Source organism: Aphidius gifuensis, linkage group LG2 (assembly GCF_014905175.1).
Source record: "Aphidius gifuensis isolate YNYX2018 linkage group LG2, ASM1490517v1, whole genome shotgun sequence".
Lineage (NCBI taxonomy): Eukaryota > Metazoa > Arthropoda > Insecta > Hymenoptera > Braconidae > Aphidius > Aphidius gifuensis.
Genome location: NC_057789.1, coordinates 24662623 through 24688968, shown reverse-complemented (window position 1 = coordinate 24688968; position 26346 = coordinate 24662623). Strand labels below are relative to the sequence as shown.

The 26346-nt window shown below is 21.9% G+C and overlaps 1 protein-coding gene across 1 annotated transcript; it reads right to left on the bottom strand.

Moving 5' to 3' along the window:
- Positions 1 to 11092: 11092 nt before the first annotated feature.
- On the bottom strand, positions 11093 to 24073 carry LOC122849697 (zinc finger protein with KRAB and SCAN domains 1-like). Its single transcript, XM_044148473.1, has 6 exons — positions 23566 to 24073; positions 21846 to 22142; positions 21247 to 21468; positions 20626 to 20864; positions 16905 to 17055; positions 11093 to 11749 (listed from the first exon to the last, which is right to left on the bottom strand). The coding sequence occupies exons 1-6, from the start codon at positions 23570 to 23572 to the stop codon at positions 11463 to 11465; spliced, it is 1203 nt and encodes a 400-aa protein (XP_044004408.1). The 5' UTR covers positions 23573 to 24073; the 3' UTR covers positions 11093 to 11462.
- Positions 24074 to 26346: the final 2273 nt, after the last annotated feature.

Here is a 26346-nt window from a genome sequence, read left to right as displayed (position 1 = left end):
TGAACTACACTTTGAATAAAAAATTCTTGCCTCAGGCCTGATGAAGCAGAACTCATCTGTCGATTTTTTTTTTTTAGGACTTTTATAAATTGTAGGAGCTTATTTTTTTTTTTTTTTGAAAAAACTTTGGGGTGTTTAAAAGGTGGCAAAACGCCCTTTTGACGCTTTTTAAATTTACTAGGTATACAAAATTGAGTAATTACACTCTTGAAAAATTTACCATGCAAAAAATTCATCTTATCATCTGAAATTACATATTAGATACAGAAAAAAAATAAAGATAAATAAACATTTTTTATTACTAAAAATACTAAAATAAAACAAGAAATAAATATTGTTTTTTTTTAATAGAAAAACAATTTATTAATTACAATTTATAATATTTTTTGGTTTTTTTTTTTACTGATTTACAATGCTGTCGATTTTTTTTATTTTACAGTATTTTATATTTTAAAAATGATAAATTGACAAGAAAAAAAAAAAATGTGTAAATTCACATGAGCCTAAAAAAATAGAGCACAAAAAAAAAAAAATAACAAATAAAATATTTAAATACTTTTTGTTAAAAAAAAAAAAATAATAATTTTCTTTCGGGTTTTTTAAAATAAATCTTTGGTGATTTTTTAAATAAATCTACGGCTATTTTTTTTTAGTACAAATTTTGATTAAGTTTTTCTATCCTGCCAAATAATTTTATAATGAAAAAAAGAAAAAGGCTTTGGTATATATTTTTTTTTATTATTTTATATACTACAAATAGGATCAATAGATTTCTGGAATAAAGAAAAAAAAAATTAGCCATAAATAAATTTAAAACTGATATATTTTTAATTTGGATAAATATTTTATTATTTTCGAACAAAAAAAAGAAAAAGTTTACAATATTATTTTTTAAATTTTGATTTACATATTGTTTTTTATTTTGATTTAATAATGATACAGTTATTATGTGATATTGTGTATCATTTTATAATTGTGATTTTTATTTTGGAACACATTCTCCTTTATCTCCATCAGTTGGTTTACAAGTGAGAGCGCTGCAGCATGGCCTGAGTGTGGGGTGACACTGTGCAAAAAGAAAATGTAACAATTATTTTATTTCTTCTTTTGATTAATATCAGTTTGAAATATTAATGCTCAATTTAATCTTTGTATGATTTATATAATTACCGAACTACCGTCTTTCCTGCAGCCTTTATATGCATCAGCTCCATTTAAAAGTACAGCGAGTACCATGAAAATTGAAGCCAAAGTCAAATAAATAATCTTCATTTTTGTAGAAATTTATGCGAGTTCAAACTGACGAGTATAGCAGAATTGAAATTTAAAAATTTTCAAAATGACACTGCTTATATACCCTGAAAATGAGTCAAAAAATGTTTAGAAAAACATCAACTTCATTATCAACTAGGAAAAAATAATAATTTTTATTTAAAAAATTTATGAAAACAACAACTTTTATTGATGTCAGTTAAACTTTATATCGCAACAGCCAATAATATTCATACAAGTTTTATTATGTGCTTAGATAAAATTCTTTCGGTAACCGGAAATAATATTTCCATATTTTTAGAACGTATTGATATTATTTTTTTTCTATCCGAAAAAGTTTAAAAAATAATACAATTATTATAAGAATGATATTTAATTTGATATTTTTTTACGGTTTAGTAAATATATCAAAATAAATTTGACAAATTGAAATACAACAAAATAAATCACGAAAATATAAATTGCGACAAAATAAATTTGAAAATTTGAATATTAAAAAAAAATTATTATTTCGTTATTTATTTTCTATTATAATTTATTTTTTTAATCAATCTATTTTTTCGTAATTTATTTTGTATTGTATACATTAACTTAATTATGTTCATATATTAAATAATTAACTTTTTATATAATATTTTAAGATCATTAAAGAGGAAAATAATTATTTTTAGTATTAGTTTTGACAAAATACTTTACATTTTTGTTAGTAATTTTTTTTAATATTAATTTTTCAAGGATCAAACAATATATCATAAAATTAAATATGTGAAACTACATAAACTATTTTTTTTTTCATTTTTTTTATAGATATTCTGAAATGAAACGTGGAATATGTCAGTCTGTATGTTAACCTTGACAATTAAAATAATTTTTAAAAATAAACAAAAATAGTAAAAAAAATAAAAAATATTTAACGATGGTTTTATGACAAGATATACGAGGAAATTCACGGGGAAATTCATACAATTTACGAGAAAATTTACGGTGAATATGCGAGGGTTATATTATAGCCTGTAAATTTCCCCGTATTTTCCGTAAATTTTCCCGTATCGGTGCCAATAACAATTTCGTATATTTAAATAATATTTTACACAAAACAAAAAAAATATTTTTCCTCGATTTATTAAACATTCATTATTATTATCTAATTTTTTTTCAACTATTTTACCTCAAAATTCTTTGGTTTTTTTTTTATCTTTCTACGGTGCATTTAATCATCTTACCCTTTGAAATTATATTAGATAAAAAAAATAAAAGGATAAGTAATAATTTTTTAATGCTTAAAATAAAACAAGAAACAAATATAATTTTTTTTTTTATGAGAAAAACAATTCATTACTCAGTATCATTATAATAAACATATTTTTTGTTCTTTTATTTTTCCGTTTTAGAACGCTGTCATTTTTTATATTTTATAATATTTTAAAATTTAAAAAATAGATTGCAAAAAAAATAATTAACAAATAAATCATTCATTTTCTTTTGCTTTTTTTTTGAATAAATCTTTGGTGATTTTTTAAATAAATCTACGGTGATTTTTTTTTTTAGTACAAATTTTAATTAAGCTCTTCTAACTTGCCAAATAATTTTATAATGAAAAAAAAAAAAAAAAAAAGGCTTTAGTATATACATATATTTATTTTTATTATTTTATATACTACAAATAGGATTAATAGATTTCTGGAATAAAGAAAGAAAAAATTAGCCATGAATAAATTCAAAACTGATATATTTTTAATTTGGATAAATATTTTATTATTTTCGAACAAAAAAAAAAAAGTTGACAATATTATTTTTTAAATTTTGATTGACATATTGTTTTTTATTTTGATGATGACAAATGATACAGTTATTATTTGATATTATGAATCATTTCAGAATTGTGATTTTTAATTTCAAATACATTTTCCTGGATTTCCGCCAATTGCTTGACATTTTTCGATGCAGCATTTGTTGAGTTCCTCTTTGGGGTCACACTGTGCAAAAAGAAAAAGAATTAATTGTATTATTTTTTCTTTCGATTAATATCAGTTCGGAATATTAATGCTAAATTTTATCTTTGTATAATTTCATAATTACAATTTCACCAGGTTTCTTGCAGACTGCATCAGCTTTAGCTTCATTTAAAAGTACAGCAAGTACCATGAAAATTGAAGCCAAAGTCAAATAAATAATCTTCATTTTTGTAGAAATTTATGCGAGTTCACACTGACGAGTATAGCAGAATTGAAATTTTAAAATTTTAAAAATGACACTGCTTATATACCCTGAAAATGAGTCGAAAATTGTCTAGAAACACATTTACTTTATTATCAACCAACAAAAGATAATAATTTTTATTTAAAAAATTTATGAAAACAACAATTTTTATTGAAGTCAGTTAAACTTTAAATCGCAACAGCCAATAATATTCATACAAGTTTTATTATTTGCATAGATAAAATTTTTTCGTTAACCAGAAATAATATTTTTCATATTTTCAGAATACGTATACGAATATTATTTTTTTTCATTATTATATAATTATAATTGAATTAATAAAATTAATAATTTATCCAAAATCAATTTGATAAACAATTATTATAAGAATGATATATTTATTTTGATATTTTTTTACGGTTTAGTAAATATGTCAAAATAAATGCGAAAAATTAAAATAAATTACAAAGAAATAAATTGAAAAATTTGAAAACAGGGAAAATATATTTTTTCGTTATTTATTTTTTCGCAATTTATTTTGTTACAATTCATTTGTTTTCATGTTTTATACAATTATAATAGCTATAGCTGCCAAGTTGAACATAAAACTACTTAATATACGTTGAGTTTTTATAATTAAAATTTTTTTTTTAATATTAATTTTTCAAGGATCAAACAGTATATTAAAATATTTAATATGTGAAACTACAAAAAACTATTCTTTCTTTTATTTTTTTCATAGATATTTTGAGGAGAAACGTAAAATATGTCAGCCGGATGTTAACTTTGACAGTTATAATAATTTTTAAAAATAAACGAAAATAGGAATAAGCTATTTAACGATGGTTTTATGGCAGGATATACGGGAGAAATCACGGAGAAATTTATACAAATTACGGGAAAATTTACGGTGAATAGAAGAGGGTTATATTGCAGCCGGTAAATGTCCTTGTATTTCCAACGAGGAAAAGATAATAATTTTTATTTAAAAAGTTTATGAAATATAACAACTTTTATTGATGTCAGTTAAACATTAAATCACAAGAGCCAATAATATTCATACAAGTTTTATCATGTGCATAGATAAAATTCCTTCGTTATAACCTTTATATTTTTAGAACGTATTAATATTATTATTTTTCTTTAAAATAATAGTTATTTATTATTAATAAAATTAATTGTTTATCTAAAATTAATTTGAAAAATAATACAATAATTATAAGAATGATATTTATTTTGATATTTTTTTAAGGTTTAGTAGAATTGTCAAAATAAATTCGACAAATTAAAATGCAACAAAATAAATCACCAAAAAATAAACTGAAAAATTTAAAAACAGAAAAAAAATTATTTTCTTGTGGTTTTTTTTTTTGCAATTCATTTTTTCGTAATTTATTTTGTTGAATTTTTAACATTCGTAATAAACGCACAAAAGATTTCCCACAAAATTAGTAGTCAAAACTGTGAAATTGTCTCAACATAGTCAAAATATTATGGACCAACATTTTTTTTTGAATATTAATTGTTCAACGACCAAACTACATATTATTTATTTATTTATTTATTTATTTATTTCAAATACCCAGCGGCTTATTAATTATAAAATTAAATAATATGAAACTACAAAAATCTATTTATTTTCTTATTTTTTTCATAGATACTTTGAAAAGAAACGTAAAATATGTCAGTCTGTACGCTAACTTTGACAATTATACCAATTTTTAAAAATAAACAAAAATAGTAAAAAAATATTTAACGATGGTTTTATGACAAGATATTCGAGGAAATTCACGGGGAAATTCATACAATTTACGAGAAAATTTACGGTGAATATGCGAGGGTTATATTATAGCCTGTAAATATCTCCCTATTTTCCGTAAATTTTCCCGTATCGGTGCCAATAACAATTTCGTATATTTAAATAATATTTTACACAAAACAAAAAAAATATTTTTCCTTGATTTATTAAACATTCATTATTATTATCTAATTTTTTTTCAACTATTTTACCTTAAAATTCTTTGGTTTTTTTTTTATCTTTCTACGGTGCATTTAATAATCTTACCCTCTGAAATTATATTAGATAAAAAAAATAAAAGGATAAATAATAATTTTTTATTGCTAAAAATAAAACAAGAAACAAATATTATTTTTTTTTATGAGAAAAACAATTTATTACTCAATATCATTCTTAATTAATAATTAATAATAAACATATTTTTTGGTTTTTTTTTTACCGATTTACAACGTTGTCATTTTTTTTTTATTTTATACAATATTTTATATTTTCTAAATGATATATAATAAACACAAAATATTCATATTAATTTTAATTTTTTTAAATTTAAAACCAACAAATCAGTAACATTTACAATTTTATAATTTCTTTTTTTTTTATACAAATGATATACATTGAAATTATAAACTTCATTATTATTAATTTTTTAATTTTATTGTTTTTTAAATTTTTTTACAAATTACTATTTTTACGTATTTATTTAATAATAATATTTTTAATATTTCAATAATTAACTTAGATTATTAAATTGTCTAATTAATGGTATATTCTATACAAATTAAAAACGGCTATTGTACACGCGCCAGCATTATGATAAAAACTCGATCGAAAAAAAAATAAAAAAAACCCAACAATAATTATTACAATTAATGTGCATAGATTTTTTCGTTCTAACCTTCATAGCTTTAGAACGTATTATTATTATTATTTTTTTTTAATATAATAAAATTAATTATTTATCCAAAAACAAAGTAAATCACGAAAATAAATGCCAAGCCAAATAAATAATCTTCATTTTTGTAGAAATTTATGCAACTTCACACTGACGAGTATTGCAGAATTTAAAAATTTTGAAAATGACACTGCTTATATACCCTGAAAATGAGTCAAAAAATTTCTAGAAGCATCTAAATTTCATTATTAACCAGGTAAAGATAATAATTTTTATTTAAAAAGTTTATAAAACCAACAACTATTATTAATGTCAGTTAAACTTTATATTTCGAAGAGCCAATAATATTCATACAAATTTTATTATGTGCATATAGATAAAATTCTTTTACTAACCGGAAACATTATTTTTCGTTTCGTATGAAATATTATTAAAATATACGAAATTGTTATCGGCACCGATACGGGAAAATTCAGGGCAAATACGGGGAAATTTACCGACTATAATATAACCCTCGCATATTCACCGTAAATTTTCCCGTAACCCGTATGAATTTCCCCGTGAATTCCACCGTATATTGTGTCATAAAGCTATCGTTAAATTTTTAATTATTATATTTTTGTTTATTTTAAAAAATTATTATAATTGTCAAGGTTAATATACAGACTGACATATTTTACGTTTCTTTTTAAATTATTTATGAAAAAAGTGAAAAAAAAAATAGGTTTTTGTGGTTTCACATATTCAATTTTTATAATAGTGTTTAAATCTTTATTAATCGTTTTGTTTTTTATTCTATGGTGCCCTATACTATGAAGAATACATCTTTTAATTATCTGGTTGGTATTTGAATGTATATATTCTTGTTTGATGAATTTGAAATGGTCATGCAAGAATAGTATGTAAATAAGGTGCAACAAAATAATCTACGAAACAATAAATTGCAAAATATAAATTTATAGAAAAGTTATAATGAAATAATAATTTTTTTTTCTATTTTTATATTTTTCAATTTATTTTTTCGTGTTTCATTTTGTTGCTTTTTAATTTGTCGAATTTATTTTGACATATTGACCAAACCGTAAAAAAATATCAAAATAAATATCATTTTTATAATGTTAGTCTTATTTTTCAAATTGATTTTGAATGAATAATTTATTTTATAATTTATAATAAAGAAAAAAAAAAAATATTAATACGTACCGAAAATATGAAAAAATGTTTTTCCAAGATTTATTAAACATTCATTGTTGTTATCTATTTTTTTTCAACTATTTTACCTTCAAATTCCTTTGTTTTTCTTATTTTTTATTTTACTCTCTGAAATCATATTAGATAAAAACAAAATAACATAAATAAAAATTTTTCATTATAAATCATTATAATTTTATAAAAAAAAAGTTATTATAATTTTTCATTATAAATTTTATTACTAAAATAAAACAAAAAAGTAATAATTTTTTTTTTATGAAAGTAATAATTTATTATTTAATATCATTCTCAACTATTAATTAAGAATAAATATATTTTTTGGTATTTTTCCACTGATTTACAATGTTTTTTTATTTTATAATATTTCGTATTTTCTAAATGATTAATTAAGAAAAAAAAAAAAATGTATAAATTCACGTGTGCCTAGAGAAATAGAGCACAAAAAAAAAAAAATTAACAAATAAATCATATCAATGCTTTTTGATTTAAAAAAAAAATAATAATTTTCTTTTATTTTTTTAAATAAATCTACGGCGATTTTTTTTTAGTACAAATTTTGATTAAGCTCTTCTATCCTGCTAAATAATTTTATAATAAAAAGAAATAAATAAAAAGGCTTTGGTATATATTTTTTAAAATTATTTTATACTTCAAATAGGATTAATAGGTTTTTAGAATGAAGAAAAAAATTAGCCATGAATAAATTCAAAACGGATATATTTTTTAAATTTTGATTTACATACTGTTTTTTATTTTGATTTAATAATGATACAGTTATTATCGTATGTTGTGGATCGTTTCAAAATTGTGATTTTTAATTTTAAGAACATTTTCCTGGATTTCCGCCAATTGATAGACAAGTGCCGAGGCAACATTTGCTGGGTTCCTCTTTGGGGTCACACTTTGCAAAAAGAAAAAGTATTAATTGTATTATTTTTTTTTTTAATTAATATCAGTTCGCAATACTACTGCTAAATTTTATCTTTGTATAATTTTATAATTACAGTTTCACCATATTTCTTGCAGAGTGCATCTGCAGTTTCAGCTCCATTTAAAAGTACAGCGAGTATCAAGAAAATCGAAGCCCAAGCCAAATAAATAATCTTCATTTTTGTAGAAATTTATATGAGAGCTCACACTGACGAGTTCAGCAGAATTCAAGTTTGAAAATTTCGAAAATGACACTGCTTATATACCCGGAAAATGAGTCGAAAAATGTCTAAAAACACATCAACCAGGAAACGATAATAATTTTTATTTGAAAAGTTTATGAAAATAACAATTTTTATTGATGTCAGTTAAACTTTAAATCGCAAGAGCCAATAATATTCATACGAGTTTTATTATGTGCATATAGATAAAATTTTTTCGTTGACCGGAAATAATATTTTTCATATTTTTAGAACGTAATAATATTATTTTTTTTCTTTATTATGATAATAATTAAATTAATAATTTATCTAAAATCAATTTGAAAAATAAAAAAAAATCATTATAATGATATTTTTTTTCACGGTTAAATAAATATGTCAAAATAAATTCAACAAAATAAATTGCAACAAAATGAATTACGAAAAAATAAATTGAAAAATTTGAAAATAGAAAAAAAATTATTTTTTCGTGATTTATTTTTTTGCAATTTATTTTGTTGAATTTATTTCAAGAAAAAAGTTTTTACAAATTAGGCAAATTGAATCTATATAATTTCTTTCTGCCCCTTGCATCATCACCGGTATAGAAAGCCAAAATCAAAAATCACGAATTCACATCCAGCTTTTATAACATACATTTTTTTTAATATTAAACTTTCAAGGATCAAACAATATATCATAAAATTTAATATGTGAAACTTCAAAAAACTATTTTTTATTTTATTTTTTTCATAGATAATTTGAGAAGAAACGTAAAATATGTCAGCCTGTATGGTAACCTTGACAATTATAATAATTTTTAAAAATAAAGAAAAATAGTAATAATATATTTAACGATGGCTTCATAGCACGATATACGGAGTAATTCACGGGGAAATTCATACAGGTTACCGGAAAATTTACGGTGAATATGCGAGAGTTATATTATAGCTTGTAAATTTCCCCGTATTTCCTTATAGTAATTTTTTTTTTTTTATTTTTGAATAAAACGATTTCGTATTTAAATAATATTTTATACAAAGCAAAAAATATTTTTCCTGATCCATTCTGGATTCATTATTATTATCGTTACATTTTTTTCAACTTACTTTGTCTTTGAAATTCCTTTTTGGTTTATCTTACCTGTGATTTTATCATCTCCCTCTATATTACATAAAAAAAATAAAAGGATAAATAATAATTTTCTATTACTAAAAATAAAACAAGAAACAAATATTTTTTTTTTTTATGAGAAAAACAATTTATTACTCAATATCATTCTTAATTAATAATTAATAATAAACATATTTTTTGGTTTTTTTTTTACCGATTTACAACGTTGTCATTTTTTTTTTATTTTATACAATATTTCATATTTTCTAAATGATATATAATAAACACAAAATATTCATATTAATTTTAATTTTTTTAAATTTAAAACCAACAAATCAGTAACATTTACAATTTTATAATTTCTTTTTTTTTTTTATACAAATGATATACATTGAAATTATAAACTTCATTATTATTAATTTTTTAATTTTATTGTTTTTTAAATTTTTTTACAAATTACTATTTTTACGTATTTATTTAATAATAATATTTTTAATATTTTAATAATTAACTTAGATTATTAAATTGTCTAATTAATGGTATATTTTATACAAATTAAAAACGGCTATTGTATCCGCGCCAGCATTTTGATAGCAACTCGATCAAAAAAAAAAATAAAAAAAACCCAAAAATAATTATTACAATTAAGTAATAATTTTATTTATATCGATGTTCTTTTTTTATTGACCAGTTTAATCGTAATTTATGCATGACCGTCGTTACAAGCCTTAAGTCTACATCTTTGGACCTCTAGCCGCTATGAAATCCTCGATTTTATTCCGGCGTTTCAAGGAATCAATTGCGTAATCCGACCGATAAATTAACAAGAAAAAAAAAATAACTATAAATTCACATGTGCCTAGAAAAATAGAGCGCAAAAAAAAAATTAACAAACAAATCATACTTTTTCATTTAAAAAAAAAAATAATAATTTTCTTTTTCAAAATAAATCTTCGGCGAATTTTTAAATCTACCGCGTTTTTTTTTTAGTACAAATTTTGATTAAGTTCGTCTATAGCCTGCCAAATAATTTTACAATGAAAATCAATTAAAAAAAAAAAATATACGGCTTTGGTTTCGATGGACTATGACACGTGTTTCAAGATGTATTTCGAATATTTTTTTTATTTTTTTCTATAGATTGATTCAGAAGTAAAAAAAAAAAAAAATTCAATCAGCTTAAATCATGAATATCAAGTGAACCACGTGTCCCAAGCTTATGTACAGTTTGCAATTATATTGTATTTAAATTTTGACGACAAATAATTATGTGAATAAAAAAAAAATATATATATTTGTATTTGTAAGAAATATATAAATGAATCTATTAATATTTAAATTACTATTTAAATATCACTGCTTTTCATTTAATTTTTGTAAATTTTTACTAGGCACTAGTTTATTTTTAAATAATATATATAAATTTTTTTTTATTCACCCAATTAAATAGTCCACTCTCATTTTTGGTTTTTTTTTTTTTCCTTTTTTGTTTTTTAAATTTTTTTTTTTCATTTTTTTACTTTTTTTTTTGTAATTAATATAGCTAAAATTAAATTTAAAATGAATCAATAAAATTATTTTCTCAACATTAATATTTACAGTTTGTTTTTTAAACAATTGGACGGCTTGAAAAAAAAAAATATATATATATATTTATGACGATGAAACTTGGACACTATACAGTTTGATTAAACTGTATTTTTCTAGTTTTTTTTTTCTCGTTATTTAATAGTTTTTTTTAGAAACTCATTGGTCCAGCCGATATGTAATTTAAAAAAATGTATATTATTATTATTTTTGATTTTTCTAAGTTGATATATATGTTAATATTAAAATGTATTTGGTCTCAGCTGCTGCCTGGTACTGGTATAAGATGATAGTTTGTTGTTGTCGTCAATGATGATCTTGATAAATTATTTGAACTTGGTATTTGTAATGTACGATAGTCAAGTGCGGGTGCAGCTGGATGTTGTCCCTCACGATGTCTTCTTAAATCAACTTTTCTTTGAAATGCTTTGTCACAAAGACCACACTGGAAGGGTTTATAACCCGTATGTTTTCTCATATGAGTTATCAGATTGCTTGATTGAGAAAATGCCTTACCACAAACAACACATTTATGTGGTTTTTCACCTGCAACATAAATAATAAAAACCAACATTAATTTTAAGTCATTTTTTATTTTTTTAAATAAAATATTATTCAAAATAAATTTCATTAGATTTGATAATTTATTAGAAAATAGATAATTTATATTAAGGAGTATAGACACTGGTAATTCAAGTGGTCAGATGACTTGAAAATTTGCAAATAAATTCAAATAATTTTGTATCTTTAAAATTATCTATAATAATTTATTTAATAACAATATAAGATTAATTTTATTTCTATTTTTTTATATTTATTTTTTAAATTATTAATTAATGATTTAATTAATAAAAGACATTGTTGATTTGTTGATAATTTTTGCTTGGAACCTTGACGTGGTCAAGTGGTGTGAAGGCAACAGGAATCAGGATTGCCACATCAAGCTTCCAAGCAAGAATTATCAACAATTTTTATTTAAAAAATGTGTTGTCTTTTCATTTCAAACACACGTCATGTCCACCGTAATGATTAAGACATTATTTGACGCAAAGACATGGACATAGATCAACATATTTTGTTCTGAGCATGACTCTGACATTATTTTGTGTTAGCTTTATTTTGAATTTTCATGATAACCTATGAGGAAAAAAAAATAAAATGAAAATTTTTTAACTTAATAAAAAATTCAAATAAACAAAACAAAAAATAAATAAGTTATTAAGCTTTTTTCTTGTCCACTAAAAAACACAACTTTAAATTTATCAAACAATTTACCCTACTGGTGAAAATAATTTCTCCGATTTTCTCCGAATATTATTGAGGTGAAATTGCGAAGGAAAATCGGAGTAAAACGAAAAATCATTATTCCGATTATCTCCGATATTTTCTGTTTAATTTTATCACCGGATATACCAATGTTTTTTGCATGATTATTTATTGATCCTCTTGGAATGCTGACAATTCCATTTTTCAATCTTTGACCCAGTATTTTTCCCATCATCATTGACATTCCCATAACAGCTTATCCAAATCCAATCATATATATATTACCATTTATCATTTTTAAATATAAAAAAAAAAAAAAAAAATTTTATACAAAAATAATAATAATTTTTAATAAATTTGATAAATTTATTTTAAATAATCAATAAAATTTTTTAATTAATATAAATTAATTTATTTTATTTGAAATAAGATTTTATTATTATTTTTTTTTTTATAAATACTATTTTCAAGTTTCATTACAAAGTTGTATTTAAAGTCATTTTAAAAATTTTATTATTAATTTTTGTATATTTTATAATTCAAAATGATTTTAAATAAAAAAAAAATTCCCATAAACTTTTTTCATTATCTAGAGATTACCTATCTATTGCTGTTTGATTTTAAAAAAATAAAAAAATTCATAAAAATTCTAAGGTTATTGTGACGTTGATATCAAGGTTATTAGTCAGCGACACCTGAATAAACTATCAAATTCTTGCAAGCAATCGTGCGTTTTGCAACATGATTAAAAGGAAATTGATAAATTTTTATTTATTAATGTGCAATTGTATATTGACATTAACAATAATACCATTTTCTCCGAATTTATAAATTTTTATTTATAACTAAACTCATTATTTATCATATTTTTCATTATATTCATTTGACAGTTGTCATTGTCATTGATTCTGAGAAGCATAAACTATCCCTCTTGTCAAAAACCAAAAAAAAAAAAAATAAAAATATTTATTATCTCTCAATTTAAAAGTGCGCTTAGTGACAATGATTTTTTTTTTTTTATTTCAATTTGCATTGACGTAATTTAAATTTATTTTAATACCGATAATTATATATATAGTGCCAGGTGTTTTTTTTTATCTTAATTAATCAGTGTTTAATGATTAATACAAAAAAAAAAATAAACAGATTTTACGTCTGCGAATATTTCAAGCAGTTTACATTATTTTTTTTTCGATTCTATACCATTCATTTGCCGATTTATATTGAGATTAAATAAATAAATATATAAACAATTTTTCAAAATAAATAATGCTCAATCATTCATCAAGATTTAATTATTTTTAAAAAATATTTATTATATGAAAAATATTTTAAATAATTGTTGATAGAATTTAAAATCTCATTGTTATTATTATTTATAATTAATATTGTTGTTAAAAAAAAAAATATAATGGCAATAATATTATGATTGCCTCAATGAAAAGTAAATGTCTGTAAAATTGTTTATCAAAAAAATACTGAAAAAGATTATGATTTATTTATTCAGTAACAAAGAAATTTTTTTAATTTTTATATTTTTATTTTTTTTTTCAATTGGCATTAATAATAAATATGGCATTATCAATGATACAATAACAATAATAATATCATAAATAATTAAATTTTTTTTTTTTCTTCAATCATAAATAACAATAAAATAATATTGATCATCTTATTATTTCCCATAAACAAAAAAAAAATATAAAATAATAAATGTCTCGTTTGTAACATGCTGTTTTAAAAGCTCAATAAAACTTGAATAAATAAATAAATTAATATTCAAAAATACAAAAAATCATCATTAATTGAATATATATTATTTATTATTATTTTTTAATTAATATTTTCATTTAATTATTTTATAAATATTTAAAAAATTTTTTTATTCAAAAGATCATATTTTGTCGTTGTTTTTTTAATTTACTTTTTTTTTTCCTGTTATATTTTTTTTATCAATAAATGTCGATGAAAAAAAACGGCAATTAGTGTTATTGCACAATATACCTTGATTATAAAACCCGCCATTAAAAAAAATGAATGATATTTTTACAATGGCATATGTAATATTGAAAATTTAAGTGAAAAAATTTTACAAGAAATTTTAATTTTACTTAATCAAATTGTTATATATTATTTTTTTAGTATTGAAATCAATATATATATTTAATAATATATAATTATTTTTAAACAATTGTCTTGTTTGTTATTTCGTATAATTATTATTTTTTTTTTTATTTCATTCGTGGGTATAATTATATATTTAAATAGAGCTCGTTGAAAAAATTATCGAAACGAAACTAATGAGTATTTTATAATTCAAATGTTCATTATTTCAAGTTCATTAAGCTTTCGTGTGTTTGCATAATTAAATAAATACATAAATCGTATATTTTAAGTGTACATTAGACACCTATCATTAAATTTAAAAAATAAATTTCTAAAAAAAAAAAGACACACACTGCTTGGTTAATAAATTTTTTAATAAAAATCAATAGTAAAAAAAACCGTCAATCATTAGGCTATTAAAAATTACTCAACGATGATCTAGAATTTTTTTTTTAAATATATAATTATAGTATAAAAACGGTGGTTGATACAATAAAAAAAAAATAAGGCCAGCTTATAAAATTTTCATAAACAAATTGATGTAAATGCGGAAGTTTTGTTAAAAAAATTCAAAGTTTTTATTTTTCTTTGAAGTTTGATTTGAATTATTTAAAAAATAAATTTTAAAACAAATAACAAATAAAATAAGTAAATTAATGCAAAAATAAAAAAAGTTAAAAAAAAACTTTTACTTTTAGCTTGACAATAAATTGCATTCTTAATTTATTCAACAATTTTTTTCTTTTTTTTTTTACTATTGCCTCTAAGTACAAAGGATTAGATCGACTATTTTTTTTTCTATCATATTTCTTTTTTTTTTTTTTTTTTTTCGAAACAGCTATACTGTCATTTAAATATACCCATTATATTTTCCCTTTTATTTCTTTTTTTTCCTGGCAATTTTTATACTTGATTATTCAAAAGAAAATGACGACATAAATGTGCACTTATGATTACAACATAGTTCCATTGCATGCATAAATATTTGATTATTAATTTCGCTAGAAAATTTAATATTTTCCAAATGTCATAAAAACTCTTTGCATATTATTTCTCAGATGTTTTAAATGTTAATAAACCGCCAAAGTTTAAACAAACTATAAAACATTTGAATAATTTAAAAACCCAAAATTTAATTTTTAACATTTACTCTATTTTTTAAGCATTAAAATTTTATTTCTATAGAAAAAATATTTCTATCTCCAAAGACAACGTTACGATATTTAAATCTTGGCAAATAAATTTATAAATTTTGAATAATAATAAATGACCGGAAGGAAGGTGCGATGGGAAATAGTTTGTTTGTTGGGCGTTAAGTGAATTTCCTGTTTTTAAAATTTGTCTTATACAAATGCGTGTATTCATATATTAAATACTATAATAATACATGTATATAAGACACGTGCCATACACAAGTTTGTCGACTATATTAGGGTGCATGTTTCAAGCTAATTAACAAATAGGGGAAATTAAAATAAAAAATTATTTTACTGTGTTATTTAAAGCTGCTAAAATATTACTAGTTTAACAATTTGTCTATGATATATAAGATAATTTCGAATAAATATTTTCTAGCTTTGCATAAAAATTATATATATACTCGGCTTCTTTTTTTATTTTTTCTTTACGAGTCATTCACTTACTGATTCTTCAATTATTCAAAATGCTTTGTCAATTGGATAAAATAAGGGGACAAATTTTACATCACTGTATTATCTATTATTAGATATAGGCTTTTCGACAAGCTAAATAGAAATTTTTCTATACAATTTTTTCGTTGTTAATTAAAAAATATATTATTGATGAGTTTAAAAATATTTAATTGGTTTTACATTGATGTTAAAATTCACTTTAATGTTCTACAAATTTACGTAAAGTATAGGATAAAAAATAAAGTACTCATATCGATTGGAGTACTTAATAAACTTGCGTGATTCTTTTTTAAAAAAAAGGCGAGACAATAAAGGGACATTTGTGTATAAAATATCAATGTCGTATTTTAAACTGTACCAGAAATTTTTTTTCATATTTCCATTGCCATTTAATAATTCACGGTAATTATTGGTTTATGATAAAAAATTTTAAGGTGTTTTTTTTACATGGACTTTGTTGCAAAAAAATAATAAAAGAATTAAAAAAAATAAAAGATAAAAACGATTGAAAATAATATACATATATTTGTGTGAATTTTTAAAAATATAACTTTTATATCAAAAAAACCGCAGGTAAAGATAAAAAAAAAAATTGAGAAAGAAAAAAGGGATATACTGAATGATGGAAGGGTGAAGAAATAAAAAAAAAGTAAAAGTTGTTATAAAAAAAAACTTACCAGTATGTATGTACGTGTGTTTTTTCATGTCTGATTTTTGATGAAACCTCTTGCCACAATATTGACATGGATAGGGTCTTGTATCCGAGTGTATTAATAAATGAGTACTCAATGTGCTAGATCTTTTGAAGGCTTTACCACATTGTTTACACTGTAATCATAATTAAAATATAAAAATTAATTAATTTAAAAAATTTAATATCAATGAGAGATCAATTATGATCGGATGTTTTGATTATAATAAACATAAAAAAAAAAAATGTATAAATAAATTGAGTAGAACAATAAAACGCACAGTAGAAAAAAAAAATAAAATTATGAAAATTGGTATATGAACATTGTCACTTTATTGTAATCATGTTTGTCACGCAAAGACGATCAACAGTCTGGTTAAAAGCGTCAAATCAATGTGAAATCAATAGAAAAAAAAATTATTAAATATATTTCGAATTTTTTTTTTGATAGATAAAACAATGCGGAATTATTTTATTCAATTGTTTATTATCTAACAATAGAATAATTCAAAATTTCGATTTTTTTTTTTACAAAAAATTCAAGCTACTTTTTGTGTTAGTAATTTTTTTTCGATTTACAATTTTTTTTTCGATTTCGAAATTTAATAATTTATTATAGAAACAAAAGTCATGATGAAAAATAAAATCAATAAAAAATAGATAAATAAAATATAGTTTAAAAATAATTTTTTTTTTTATGACAATTCATGTTGAAGAAAAAAAAAAAGAAGGAAAAAACCTTAGACAGGTCAGTTGCACCTGTGTTTGCAAATGTGGTTGACCTCACGTTTCTGATGGGTTATTTCATTGTTAACACCAGGAGGCGACTGGCGCCTTTCTTTATTTTTATATTTTTTTTCTTAAAAAAAAAAAATACGAAACAATGACAACTTGGAATAAGAATGAAACTGCGCCTTTTTGGCACACTTGATATACTGTCTAGACACCTCTAGGATACCAACAATAAATATACATCAACAAAGAAATAATTTTCACTTAAAAATCCCAACTAATCATAATAATTATTTAAATATTTAATTAATTCAAAAAGACAATCTTCTTTTCCTCTTTCATTTGATTCTATTTTTTATATGAAAATTTATTTATAACAAATTGATAAATTAATTATTCGTTTTATTACTATTGTCTTTTTAAAATTTCTATCATTTTTTCTACATAGAAATAAATGGATGGATTGAAATTTCGATTTGAGTCATCAACTTTTGTTAATTATGTTATTGGCCTGGGGATATGGCCACGTCTTCACCTGGTTTGTATACATGTAAAATATCGATTTTGTCAACAAAAATGCACATATGTCCATCAAGTTTATACATATATTAAAACTTAAATAGTCAAATGTACAAACATGTACTTTTCTTTGATTAAAAACACGAAAGAAAAAAGAAAAAAAATACGTTGTAATAACAAAAAAACAATCAAGTTTTATATGTATTCTATTAACAAATATAATTATTATAAAAAAATATATAAATAATATAAACAAAAGTGTAAATTTTTAATTCTATACAAGCTTTTTATATTAATTTATATGCTTTTTATTTTTTTTTCGATTATCTTGCGTCATATTTATTCAACATGAATAATATTTCATTGACACAACATTATCATAATTGTATTATTATAATAATGAAATAAAGCACCTAAAAATATGATTATATTTTTTTTTTATTATTTTAATAAATTATAATGAATTTATTGAATCGATAGTGTAAATATGATTTATAATGTTGGTACTTCATTTGCATGATTCTATGCTTGAAAACATCGTTATAAATATGATGAGGTAAAAAAAAATAATAAAACAAATATAAAATAAAGAAAAATAAATGTTAGAAATTGTGTTAATAAATTGAATTTTTATTGTTTGTTATTATTACGAGACTGTTATCAGGATTCCCGGTGAATTGATAAAAAAAAAAAAAAAATTGTTTCGCTCGTTTTTCTACTCGACACTTGCGTTTGGTGTAATTTGACTAGATGCAAAGTGCTAAAAAAAAAAAATAATAATGCAATAGTAATAATAAATTTAAAATAAAAAAAATGACGGTGATAATATGGCTATTGCGTTTTTTTTTTTTTTTCCCAGATCGATTCGAGAAAGGCGGAAAAAAATACTGATAAAATCTTGTTTATTTTTTTTTTTTTTTGCAGCTTTACTATTGTTATTATTTTGTCATAGAATTTATTAAATTAGTTGGAGAATTTACTCGAAATAGTAAAGAAAAAAAATTACAGGTATTATGTATTGATTTGTTGCATTTTTTTATTAGGCTAAAGTGAAATTAAGAAAATTTTATTGCAAAATTTCGAGCGATTTTTTTTAGTTTTTTAAATGTATACTGTGTAATTTTTTTTTATAATTTTTTATTTTTGAATAATTTGCGTTGTGTTTACATGAAGTTAAAATCGGCCATGGTAAATTTTAAAATAACAACGATATAGCCAGGTTGTACTTTACGATCGTGTGTCACTTGCATACTAAGTGACAAAATAAAAAAAAATTTGCAAAAAAGGTTTTTGCATGGAGGCAGTATATATATATTGAAAATTAAACAAAAAAAAAAGAGAAAAACAATAATAAAAAAATAAAAAACATTGTGTTTATCGGCAATGATCATAAAACTTGTAATTTTACAAGATTCCAAGAGAACGTGCGCGGCAAAAGTAAAAGTAAAAAATAAAATAAATTTTATAAAAAAAAAGAAACAATAATTGGGGGTTGTATATTTATAAATAGACAAATACACTATATGATGACACGGTCATTGGTTGATCTAAAATTTCCATTATCTAAATCTAAATATATTTTTATTTATTTTTTTTCGTTGAAAAGAAAATTAACTATTTCAAAGCTGCAAAAATCTTATCACCGAATAAATCTCGTTCTTTTTTTTTATGCTTAAAATACACAACAAATATTTTTGCATTTTTTTTCTACTTGTGACATGGTTATCTTGAAAAATCAATTGTAAAAAATCATATATAACGAAAATTAAAATTTTCAATACTCCGGTGGGTTATGTGCAATTATTAGTTAGTGTAATTTTTTTTTTTTCAAATAAAATGTCATATTGTTTAGTCATAACGCTACGAAATTTTATCTGCACAAAACATGATTTTGTTGGGTTCCAATGTAAATCGGAAAAAAAACAGCCACATCAAATTTTTCTATTAGAATTCTAATAACTCCGTGAGTTTTAAAGATATCGTTTTCAAAATAGCGGCGATTTAAAGATCAAAATAAAAGGAAACTTTTAATTAGTCGGCGCAAATCGATCACGCTTACATATAAAAAGTTATTTAATATTTAAAAAAAAAAAGAAAAAAAGGTTTTTAACATTTTTGGCTCTGGCAACTTTAATAATTATTTGAGAAAAAATCGAAAATATACAAATTAAAGAGATTGAAAATACGCTTCTTTTGGTTCTAACATGAAGTGTCTCTGACAATTACTTAAGAAATGAGAGCGTTTTTTAATTTTCGGTAGACAAATCCAATACGTAGGTCCCACCTACGTAAAAATATATAATGTATGTATATAAATAAAAAAAAGTTATTTGAAATAAAAAAAAAAATTAAAATTGGCTCAATTTTTAAAAATATTTTACAGGTAATTTTTACAGTGTAATTTTTAAAGTTAAATAAAAAATTAAAAACAAGATATTTATAATAATATTAATTACCTGAAATGTGCGTTCATTTGATGATGGTGGTGTTAGTGGTGAATGGTGAATTTGCCTTGTAATTATTGGTGTTGTTGTTAATGGTGAATTTCTTGCTGATATTTCTCTTGCTTCACGCTCACAAACTGAACCAGGTGACCAAATTTCACTCTTTCGATTAATACCCGATGATATATCACTTGGTTTTGTGCTCAAATTAAGGGGTACTTCTTCCTCATTAAAACGACCAGCACCTTCAACTATACACCAATCAAAAAAAAAAAAAACCAAAATTAATATATTATTTTTCTTTAAAAAAATTTCTTTGTCTTATTATTGTTTTATTTTTCAAATACCGTGGGATTCGATAATTCACCAAGTTACCCGTCAAATTGATAATACTTTAACTGATAAATAATCATGCAATATTTTTTCTATTTTAGCTCAATTAAACAACCGGTTTTTCATTATTATTTTTTCATATTTTTAAACCAGGTAATTCTCATGTTTTTTTTTTCATATTTTTTTTTTTTTTCAAACTTCTGATTAATTTATCTATTTTAAAAATAATTAGTTGAGCAAGTTGTTGACACAATTTAATATTATAAATAGAAAAATGATAATTAAAAAAAATATGCTTACCAGAATATTGTGGTTGTTCGGGTATTGTTGTTTGTGGAGAATTTGTACGAATTGGACTAGGTGGTTCAGGATGTATGGGTGAATGTTGAGCAACTGGTGTCGTTTGTTGGCCTGAAATTCTTGATGGCAGAAGGGAATGCGGCAGCAAAAGGCCCATTGCATGATGGGCCCACCAAGTCGTATTGTAACCACCATATACCAAACCACTTCGCATGTCTGTAACTGTAACACACACACACATATTTATTTTATCTTTTTTTATCTCTCATTCAATAGTATACATTTTCATCATTCTTCTTTCTTAAATTCTTTTTTCTTCTTTCATTTCTTCAGAAGGTTTTTAATCATGAGAATTAAATTTTTTTTTTTGTTTTATTTACTTTAAATTTTACATTCCAAAAAGTTCTAAATTATTTTTGACTGTTTTAAACACTTTCTGAAGTTCTTTTAAAATTTTTAAATGCCGCAAGTGAAAAAAATAAATAATTTAAAAAATTCTGGAGTGACAATAAACATTGTTTTTTTATAATCATAAAAATTTTAAAATAACATTGTAAAACAGTTTAAAATATTTTTAAAAAAATTTTTATTATTATTACCTCTTGATGATGAATTTGTTGGATGTTTTTGCATTATAAAATCAGGATTATAATTTGATACAAAATTAAAAGCACTGAGACGTTGATTATATGATAGTGGAGCAGTACTTTGTATACTTGATATACCACTACTTGAACTATTGCTACCATTAGTTGGACCACCTGGACTCCATGGTGATGATTGTAATATACATGGACTACTTGGTGGTGACAATGTTGCTGGTGGTGATAATGCTCCAGCTGGTATACCACCACTGTGAATATCGTGTTTCATCAACCAACTTCTTGGTACTGTTTCTGCAATTTTTTTTTTCATATATTTATTATAATTTTTATCAATTATTATTAATAAATTATATATTATTAAAAAAAAATAATATTGCGTGTTTTTTTTTATTTGTTATTTAAAAATTAAAATTAAATATATATTGTTTATCACCTTGTAATTAATACAAAACTATTATCATAATTTATTTAATTTTATTTGATAATTTACATTTATTTAAATAATTTGTAAATTGTTTTTTATCATTATACATAAATGTAATTTTTATGATATAAAATTAAAAAAATATTTTCAAACTTTATCACGACCCAACTCAATATGAAATGAGTAAAAAAAATACACGTCAATATGTGTGTAAATTATTTTGTAATTTCCGGTATAGTTAATATCTGTTAAACAACTGTTAATATAATATTCTTGATGGTAGTAAATTAATGACTGATTGAAAAAAAATTTAAAAAAAAAAAATTTCTATTTCAATTGATGCCTAATCTCATGTTCATTTGATATATCAGTGTAAATTTAATATTAAAATAAATTAATAATGTATTATACCGAGGCCACACGTGTTGTTAAAAAAATAATTTTGGTTTTTATATATTTTGTGACGTCAAGGTGTATAGAAACCTGCGGCTAAAACTGATTATACTTACGTGAAAAATATATCATTGAAATCTCTATATAAATTGTGGAAAAATTAAAAAAAAAATTTTTTATTTATGAATTTGAGGATTTATAATATGTCAAATAATGATCAAGTCAAAAATATAAAATGATATGTTTGAAAAGTCTTTGTATGAACAAGTGTATTTATATTTTTTTAAATATAATTTTTTTATTTTTTTTATTCTAATTTTTTTTTTTTTATTTAAATATTTATTTTGATTCAGTTGTTTTCTATTTTTATATCATATTTTTTTCACATTGACGAACTGACAATCTTGTGAAATCTGACAGGTTTTTTTTTTTTATAAAATCGAAAAAACTGTTCAAATATGTCAAAATATTTTAACCTGAATATAAGTTTTTTATTGAAAGTATTATTTACAATGCAGGTGGGGTTTATTTATGACTTTTTCATGTGTCTGATTGTCAATCACTATTTTTTTTTTTCAATTCGCTTAATAATTTAATATGTATTTTTTTTTTTTTAACTTATCGATGATAAAATGTTTCTACGCACGATCATAATTTTGTTTAATCATCAAATAAATTAAATCGTTATTGGAGCAATTCATTTTAGCAAGTGTTTGTCAAGAATAAACGTGGCCATGAATTTAAAATTATACATTTTTTTTTAGCTCATTATTTAAACTAAACATGACCATGAAATTTTTAAAACACAAAATTACACAAATCAAATATTTTTTAATTATAGTTTTAAATTAATTATATTATTTTTTCCATTTAAAAATATTATAAAACAAAACTTACCACACATTTTGAATATTAAATAATTTATTTCAAATTTTTTCCAAATAATTAATTATCATTTAAACAACACTTGATTAAAAAAAATATAATTAATATTAAAATAATTTCACTTTAATTTACACTTCACTTTGTGTTCAATATAATAATCAGCTAAATATTCCAATCGCCTAATTTTTTTTAACGAAGAAAAATATTTTAAAAAATGAAAAAACACAATAAAATTTAATTTAAAAAAAAAAAAAAACACCTACACTTTGTTAATTGTTTTGTTTTTAAGTTAAAAATATATATGATTTAAAATTTATAGACTCGTTGATGATAACAAGTGTTTTTTTAATAATTTTTTTATTTCAAGTAGTATAGACTAGTTATGGTCAGACAAATTTTAAACTACAAATTCGAGGTGAATTTAAGAAAGCATGAGTGTCCCGATGAGTAGCAGGACCCTGACTGATTCAAGTACCTCAAAATCCTCGTGGCTTTACCTTGGTATCCTCATCCCTTGTGTATGTTTCACCTGTGCCGTGTGGCATTTGTGATAGGCGCGCGCACATCTTCTTTTTCATTTGCTCCGCCTACTATAAAAACTCAATTTTAGTATATAAAATATATAACAACATGATTATTATTATCACATATATTCAATCTACATATACATGTATATGTAAGTGCATCAAAAAGTGGGGAAAATATATATACAACTATCAAAATATGTACTACCGTTTTCAGTCGCTTCCAAATGCAATACACCAAAAAAAAAATAAATAAAAAAATATAAGTTTTTGCATGTAAATACGTAATTAAATACTTTCTAAATTTTTTATTTTATTTTGATTAACAAGACGAACAATTAAATGATAATTAAAAACAAAAATTTGATAATTTTCTCGACAATTTTTTGGGTTTTTGGTAAAAAGCAAGTTTTTGAGTGAAAAAAAAATAGTTAATATTTAGAATAAATAGCAAATATTATCGTAATTAAAAATTAAATAGTATTTTGTTTGAAAAAAAAAATTAATTATGTGTTTATTTATGATAATTTTGAGAATTTTAATTTAATCATTTTAACGGTGTATGACTAGATTCAATTGTGGGCGTCACGATCTAGTTGTAAATGCGCATGCGCTAATGTAAACTACGGGATTCGTCGTGTTACCGGATTGGATTAAATTTAATTCTGACTTTAATATAAACACATACTTGTAAAGACAAGATCTATGTATTCATAGATACAATCATTTTTTAAAAATGCATGATAAAAGTTATGCGCAGTTTTCACGCATTCAATTTAATTTGTCTGCGTAAATTATACTTTTAAAATTTTTTTATTTTGATAAAAATATCAATAAACAATCAATAGAACTGTACTAGTTTAATTACAATTAATAATTGACCTTGAAATTATTTTTTTCAATCGGTAAATCATATACAAATTCATATATCAAAAAATTATCATTTGTCAATAATTTGATTGCATAACTGGATTGATAATAATTAATTGCCAGAAGGGGAGGTTCAAATAATACGACTTAATATTTAAGTGAAAAATAAAATGCAAAATTTTTTGTATATTTAGATGTTAGTATAGTGTTTTTTTTAAATGTAATTAGGGTCACTTGTAAAATAGTAAATATTTAACTTAATTTTTTAGATGATAGATTAGAAAATTTGTTTTATATCTTTCGAAATTTTTTATATATTTTTTTTTATATACTCGTTATAATTACGAGTTTATATTTTTATTTTTTTATACATGTTATCATCTAATCAAGTTTTAAACTCGTGTCCTACTGTATTTATTTCTGAGCGATAAATAAAAAAAAAAATGAAATGATAAAGTTGCTTTGAAAAGTTTTTTTTTTTAACGTTGTTTTTTATGTAAACGCGCATATGTATGAAAAAATTTCTAAAGTCTTATTTCAACTTGGAATATTGTGATAAGAAATATTGGTAATAATTGTTGTTTGTCAATGACAATTGCATTGTGTGTCAGGTATTAATGGAGCAACATCTGTTGGCATAATTATTCGCCGTTTTAGTTTGTCAACTATTTTAGCTATTCAACAATCATTTTGTAATATTTATAAATTTTTTTTTTATTTTTTTATTGAACACAGTTTGATTGTTTATTGTTGTGAATTAATATTCAATTTTCAAGATGTTGATAACCAAGGGTATCAATTGATTATGCATGAAGAAAAAAATTAATTTCTTAGTAAAAATAAATTTGCTTCGGAGAATTTGTCTGTAAAGTTGTTGAAAATATGTATTTTTTATTCAACTTGGTAAAGATTTTTATTAATTATTTATTTGTCTGATTAATTTTGATAATTATAATTCAATTTTTGGGAATTTTAACAGTTGTTATTGTTATTTTATGATAGAAAACAATGCAAGAAAAAATTGTGTATAAATTTAATAAAAATCAATTTTTTAAATTATAGTAATTAGTAATTTATTGTTGTTGTTTTTAAAAATTAATTATCAAAATTAATTACGAAAATAAGCCAGTATTTTTACTGACTCACTGCAAAAAAAATCAGACGGAAAAGTTTACCTGCAAACATGCGAACGAATTTTGAATTTACATAATCATTTTTGCCATCACGGTCTGTCAATTGTACTCGATGTCTCGAAGCAAAAAAAATAAATTCAAAATTCGTTACTCCTCTTAAAAATGAACATTTTCAACTAATTTTTTTTGCATTTATTTAGTTGAAATATCAACTTATTAATGTAACAAATTTCAATAATTAACCTTGAAGAATAACAACAAAAAAT